The sequence below is a fragment of the Mytilus edulis genome, chromosome 13, assembly GCF_963676685.1.
Source record: "Mytilus edulis chromosome 13, xbMytEdul2.2, whole genome shotgun sequence".
In the NCBI taxonomy this organism is placed as follows: domain Eukaryota; kingdom Metazoa; phylum Mollusca; class Bivalvia; order Mytilida; family Mytilidae; genus Mytilus; species Mytilus edulis.
The window spans coordinates 69,657,575-69,665,072 of NC_092356.1; the positions used below are offsets into that span (position 1 = coordinate 69,657,575).

Sequence of the window (7,498 nt, forward strand, 5' to 3'; positions counted from 1 at the left end):
CGGACCTAGATCATTTCAAAGGTATTGACCCAGGCTATTCCCCACTTAAATATTTTTCTGGGATCCGGGCCCGTCTGGCCACCACAGAGGTTCAAAGGTGTCCCTTAACGTAATTTTCCGTATTAAACACACATTCGGTACTTTTCGGCATATACCAACGGCAAAGTTTCGAACCGGACCTAGATCATTTCAAAGGTATTGACCCAGGCTATTCCCCACTTAAATATTTTTCTGGGATCCGGGCCCGTCTGGCCACCACAGAGGTTCAAAGGTGTCCCTTAACGTAATTTTCCGTATTAAACACACATTCGGTACTTTTCGGCATATACCAACGGCAAAGTTTCGAACCGGACCTAGCTCATTTTAAAGGTATTGACCCAGGCTATTCCCCACTTAAATATTTTTCTGGGATCCGGGCCCGTCTGGCCACCACAGAGGTTCAAAGGTGTCCCTTAACGTAATTTTCCGTATTAAACACACATTCGGTACTTTTCGGCATATACCAACGGCAAAGTTTCGAACCGGACCTAGCTCATTTTAAAGGTATTGACCCAGGCTATTCCCCACTTAAATATTTTTCTGGGATCCGGGCCCGTCTGGCCACCACAGAGGTTCAAAATTGTCCGGAGGGTTGTCACCATCAATTAAGCAGTCGCTGGTAGGTGTTCACTATACATTAATTTCTTTTCTTTTTTGGCTTTCCATTAATATTTCTATTTATATGTCTATATGTTTCTGGAGTTATCAGATTTTGTTTCATGTTTTATATATTAAATTACATCTTTGGTGAATCTTCGGTAGTGTTTGATTGATAAAAATCTATATAACATAAAGACAAATATCCAACTTGTATCAGGGTTTATATTCGAGGACAACGAAAATTTATGACAGCTTGAAGGGGTCATAAAATGGTATTTTTTCCCTCATGCTTTTTAGTGATTTTCAACTAAATTTGAATATTGAACTGACTGCTAGCAGCCGGTTGGATATTGAATATCAATTATCGCATGTCAAATAACGAACAGACTGCTAACTTCACATACATATTTAAAACGGAATGAAATGCTTTAAAAATCAGTAGAAACCGTGAAATTATCGATTTCCGCTGTTAGATTGCATTCAACTAAGATTTAGCGATTTTTGGAACGTTTGAGCCTCACGCAGTTTTTTGGTTTTTAGACATATCATCAAAATTGGCTGCTGGAAAAAAGTGGCTGCTATCTTGATTGGCCGATAAAAGTGGCTGCCAGCTTGAGTCTGGTGTGAAATTGTCGATTTCCGCTGTTAGATTGCATTTAACTAAGATTTAGCGATTTTTGGAACGTTTGAGCCTCACGCAGTTTTTTGGTTTTTAGACATATCGTCAAAATTGGCTGATGGAAAAAAGTGGCTGCTATCTTGATTGGCCGATAAAAGTGGCTGCCAGCTTGAGTCTGGTGTCCTTAGCAGGAAGTTTCTTCGTCAAAATTTAAAAAAGCAAAATGTGTATACAAAAATAAATATACAACAAAGAAAACACTACAAACATTCAGACGCAAGATAATAACATTCAGATGTTACCAAATAATACAACCTTATCAATTCACACTATAAAAAATATACGAATGTGTACAGCATTAGTTTTGAAAACACAAAATAATCTGAAAATTAAAATGGCTAATATAAAGCATGGCCACGATACATGTTTTTCTTTCAAAGCGCAGTTGATAATACATGTACGAATCACAAGATAAGTGCAATCTTTATGACAAAAAACTTTAACGAATTCCAGTATCATGAATGTCTAATGTAGCATATGTCACTTCCGGTGCACACAAGATTACTTCCGGTCATATCAAACTTATACAGACGACATGCTTTTACACTATTATCAAATGTATATGAATTACACAACGAATCCTTGTTACATTTTTCTGCACAGTTTAGATTTGACCTTGCTTGTGGTTGTTGCAGCTGTGAATAGTTTGATAAATCTTGAATTGTTTTCTTGTAGCCACGATCTGTATGTTGACCACCAACAATTTCTGTGTAAAGAAAATGTTATCAAATATCTTAGACTAAATACACAATGGTACTTCTTGACAAACTGAGTACCCCCTCTCGGATAATAGCGGGGTTCGTGTTGCCCAATCTTTATTTTATCCCCTCTCGGATGTTAGCGGGGTTCGTGTTGCCCCATCTTTCTTTTATCCCCTCTCGGATGTTAGTGGGGTTCGTGTTGCCCAATCTTTCTTTTATCCCCTCTCGGATGTTAGCGGGGTTCGTGTTGTCCAATCTTTCTTTTATCCCCTCTCGGATGTTAGCGGGGTTCGTGTTGCCCAATCTTTCTTTTATCCCCTCTCGGATGTTAGCGGGGTTCGTGTTGCCCAATCTTTCTTTTATCCCCTTTCGGATGTTAGCGTGGTTCGTGTTGCCCAATCTTTCTTTTATCCCCTCTCGGATGTTAGCCGGGTTCGTGTTGCCAAATCTTTCTTTTATCCCCTCTCGGATGTTAGCGGGGTTCGTGTTGCCCAATTTTTTTTTTCTGTGTAGTGTTTTGTGGACTGTTGTTTATCTTTTCTTCGACTTCTGGTTTTTCATTGTCTCATTGTATCTGTGGTAATAATTGCATTCACTTAAGACCTTTATAACTATTTTTAGTTTTTTCTTATGTTGTACTAGTACACCACTGTACCAGGTTCAGGAGCGGGTTTAGCGCCAGTAAACATGTTAAACTCCGCCGCAGTCTTTATGTGCCTGTCAACAGCGAGAAGCTTGTAGTCTAGTTAATGTCCTTGGTTCATGTCTGTCATATTTGATTTTCGTAAATTTGTTTTATAAATTAGACGGTTAGTTTTCTCAATTGGATTGTTGCACATTTTTCATGTCGGTGCTTTTATAGCCGACTATACATTATGGGTTTTTCTAATTGATGAAGGCCGTATGTTGCCTATAATTGCTTCCATCCACATTGAATTTTGTTGGATAGCCTTACTGGCAATCATACCACATCTCCTTATTTTTAAACAATTTGTTTTCCGCGAACGGAAAAGATTCGTGACCTGGTGACTTACGTATGCAAACCGGATTAATTCCTTCCCAAGACAAACTAGTACTACACACATGTTCCAGATCACCAGAGACAGCAACAAATCCAGGTATACAACTATATACTGCTTTGTCTCCTGGACTACTTCCCTGTACTTCTGTTACAGTGTCTGCAATTATTGAAGGTGTCGGACACAAGGAAGCTGTAAAATCAGTTAAGACTGTTTAGTTTATAGAAAATATAAACAAAAGACGTTTTCTTATCAATAACATTTTTATCCTTGAAAACAAGTAGCTGTAAAATATATAACCATGCGTTTCTTACCCATTTAATAATCACAAATAGATATACCATTAGTCACTATACTCTATATTGTTGTCGTAGATTTTCTCATACTTGCTCTAAACATTAATGTTTTTTTTTCCTCCAAAGGCGTCTATAAAACTCGTAATATAAATAAATGATTCTATGCAAAATTTATTCAATTAAACATTATACATTTTGTACATTTATTGGATTTAACATGTTTTAATGAGCCTGTATCGCTCGCATGCTCTTTTGCATAAAGTGAATAAAATGGAAGAATACGTCCGAGAGTGTTTTGTACATTTTGTCGAGTTGACTAATTGTGTTGTTTAACATTTTATCTTAAAGTTTATCTATTATAGTTTTCAAAATCACTAAAATAAATATGTAAAATTCTTCAATTGAGGTAATTAGTAGTTAGATTAAGGTATATTGTGCACATTTCTGTCCCTGGTATCTTGTTGTTTCTTGTGTAAAGGTTAGCATAATAGAGAATACTTGTATTTTTCACTATTTTCTATTTTAAGTGCTGGCGGCTATGTTGTTGTCAGTGGGATCATCGGACAAATTTTTTTTAATACCTCAAGGAATACTGTGGTTAAGTTTGGTTCTAATTGACCCTGAAGTTTCAGAGAAGATTTTTTTTTAAGTTACAGTTAACGGACGACATCGCCATATACAAGTAATGGGCCAGGTAAGCTAAAATAAATACTCCTTTACCATTGCAAGATGGTACTATCAAATCCCATGTTCCTATATTGGTACATGTGCCCACTAAATTCCCAGCAGAATGAACGAACCCATTGTCACACACATATGTAACTGTATGATCAATGTTGTATCCCAAGACAGTATAGCTTCCATTCGGAACTAGTGGAGGTTCTGGACATGTTACAACTATAATAATTTAATAAATAATAAAATAATGTAAGTTTATTCCTCTAATTTGTATAACAGTATGCGCGTGGAAATATTTTTTTAATTTGAAAATTTTAAATTACACTCCTTGAATACTTTAAAACGTTGATCAAGGCCTTAAGGTTTTAGCTGAATGATGAGATCGGTATGCCTTTTTTTAAAATTCATTTAAGATCTGGATTAAAGAGGTTTTAATAGCGTAAAACAACAGAATATTAGCTCATATATTGGATTAGCTTACTATTATATTGCTACTGATATGCATATTTTGGTATTAATAGTGATTCACTCATAGGGTCTTTGCATCAGAAATAAACACATTTATTCTAAAACCAATTATTGACATGATACGGATTATGTTTTTCTCATATATTTTATGATGGTATGGTACTTAATCCCTTACGGGAGGGATTGTACTTGATTTTCATATGATGAAGACATAATATTTCAATCAGTTTAATTGAGGTCTGGAGCTGGCATGTCAGTAACTGCTTATAATCCTTTGTTCATTCTATATGTATCATTGTCATTTTGCTTAGTTTCTTTTGTTACCTATTCTGACATTGGACTCGGACTGCTTTTGAACTGAGTTTTACTGTGCTTATTGCTATGTGTTTCTTTATTCTACATTGACTAGAGGTATAAGGAGGGTTGAAATCTCACAAAACATGTTTAACCCCGCCGAATTTTTGCGCCTGTCCCAAGTCACCACCAAACGTTGTATTTGGGATTTGCTAAACACATACACGAGTCATAATCACACCTAAACTTGACACTGCTAAATTCAATCATTGTCACATTGTTTCCTATTGTAGTATTTTAATCAACATGACTTTATAACATAATTTTATAAGATGACAATACGAATACAGAAAATCCAGACTTAAAATAAGGCGTAGGTGCAGTTTCCATTTGTTAACCGGCATGACGTAAAACGGCGAATAAAAGAATTCAACTTTAAATGTATAAAAAACTAATATAGGAAAATGGTGTTGATTAAAAATTACACCATTGCAGGCCCTTTTATTTTCCAAATAATTAATATTACCAATAATTAATAAGTTCCAGGTCGACGGGTTCAAACAGAAAGATTTTGAAAGTTGAGAAAACCATGCATCTTATATACAGCATGACTTTATCAGAGGACAATACCAATACTAAAAATCCAGGATAAAATTAAGGCTTATACATAAATAGATACCTTAATTCATTCACGACCCTACGATGTCGCGGTGGTCCAATTTGTTAGCCGGCATGACGTAAAAACGACGAATCAAAGAATTCAACTTTATATATAGCTAATATACGACAATGGTGCTGATTAAAAATTACACCATTCCAGGCCCTTTTGTTTTCCACATAATTAACATTACCAATAATTAACAAGTTCCGGGTCGAATCCGATACCGATACCAATAGTATATGTCACATGTAGTTTCCGGTTGTATGTATGTTATGATAGGAGCATCATCATGGGGTATGGTGTAAAGGACGGTATAGATTTAATGTGAGCATTATTTTTTCCTTCCCAGTTTCCCAGCCTGGCCTTGACGGGTCTAACTACCAGAAAGTTAACCTCCCCCAAAACGATAAGTACAATGCAATAAAACATTTGAACATACTTTCGCCTGATTCGCTCATCCTCAAAATATAAAAATTGAAAAATATAAAAACAATTATATACAATATAAGGGATAAAGTTGCAGCAAGAAAATCAGGACGGAAAAAAAATAGAATTTGAAGGCAGAGTAAAATGTGCACCTTATAATCGGCATGACTTTATCAGATGACAATACGAATACTAAAAATCCAGGCTAAAAATAAGGCGTTGGTACTTTAATTCTGTCACGGACCGCGGTTATGTTCTAGTATTCATTCAAATGGCAATGTTTATGCTAATCATTGAAAGATTGTGAGCTCTGTCAATAGTATTTTTGGCATGATGTAACGGTATGTAGTTCGTTGAATGTCAACATGCATTTGCCAACTTAATTGATAAGGAACCCTTAAGAAATAATTCCTGACAATTCTTTTGACGTCATACATAGTATTTTACTCATAGTTGTGTTAGTACTTTCGTTCTACAAGTGTTCTAGTAGAACAAGAAAAATATGAGATTCCATTTATGAGCGTACAGGAGGATGCTTACTTCAAAGATAGTCATTCGTATTTCAATTTGTACCATACTTTTACAAACTATCCAACAAATTCAGCTGTATTTTAATTGCACTTTTAGAGAGTAGATGAAAAACAACAAAATAATCTGTAAAAATTACAAATATAATTACATTTTGTTATTTTAATTTTATTAGAGGAATTTGATAAAGATAGACAGAAATATACAGAAAAAAAGAAAACAATTAAACAGACTAATAGCAGAAAGTTATAGGAAACTAAAATGAATATTTGCAATTGCCAAATTTTGAAAACAAAATCTCAACTGTCTTCATGAAATTATAGTAATCACTCGATCTTCTAATGATTTTTAAAAATGCACAATTTGCTAAGCTTACTTGTACAAACTGGCAAAGCCCCATTCCATACACCACTGAAATCGCAAGTGCGAACAAGATCGCCAGACGTGACAACATATCCTTGGTCACAAACATATGTGACAGTGTCACCAGGCAATAGCCCAGTGTAGGAATTTGTAGAATATGTTATTAATTTTGGTATTGGACATGATGGAGCTAAAATATAGTCAAAAGAAAAGAGCTATGAAAATAAAATAACATCTTATATAAGACAGTGCATATATGATAAACAGAATAGAAAAAGATATAATTCAGGAATCAAATAGACATATTATACTACATTTAGTTGGTTTGTTCGGCGATAGTCTTTTAGTCAATTTGTATCGCACAAAACGGAAAATGTTATTTTGTTGTCAATATCCCACTTTCGATGTTATTGGTGAGGTACATTTTAGACATATTCAAATTTCATCGACTGATGCTTTCTGTCACGTTAAATCATTTTTAAGATTGTCTTACAAATTATGTTTGCTGTTTACATGTGATCACTATCTACTATAATTTTCGTAATACAATCTCTAAAGATGGGTAAAATTCGGCATGTAAGAACAATAACTCCTTTAAGAAGTCGATTGTTGGTTTTATATATTACACATATTTATATCTTATTGTTTGATGATGTTGTGGCTATTTTCCGTTTCCCTATCTATCTACTATATTTTCTAAAAACAAAAACACAAAAAATGGGTATATTAAAGCGACAGTAACAAAC

The 7,498-nt window shown here is 34.7% G+C and overlaps 1 protein-coding gene across 1 annotated transcript; it reads right to left on the reverse strand.

Moving 5' to 3' along the window:
* Positions 1–1,447: 1,447 nt before the first annotated feature.
* LOC139500519 (beta-2-glycoprotein 1-like) lies at positions 1,448–7,382 on the reverse strand. The gene is made up of 5 exons (XM_071289265.1): positions 7,379–7,382; positions 6,766–6,942; positions 4,055–4,231; positions 3,054–3,230; positions 1,448–2,024 (listed from the first exon to the last, which is right to left on the reverse strand). The coding sequence occupies exons 1-5, from the start codon at positions 7,380–7,382 to the stop codon at positions 1,774–1,776; spliced, it is 786 nt and encodes a 261-aa protein (XP_071145366.1). The 3' UTR covers positions 1,448–1,773.
* Between the last annotated feature and the right edge of the window lie 116 nt (positions 7,383–7,498).

Coding starts and splice junctions, on each gene's coding strand:
- LOC139500519 (XM_071289265.1), bottom strand. Junction 4,232..6,765: donor GGCTTTGCCAGTTTGTACAA/GTAAGCTTAGCA, acceptor AAATTATTATAG/TTGTAACATGTCCAGAACCT. Junction 3,231..4,054: donor GATAGTACCATCTTGCAATG/GTAAAGGAGTAT, acceptor CTGATTTTACAG/CTTCCTTGTGTCCGACACCT.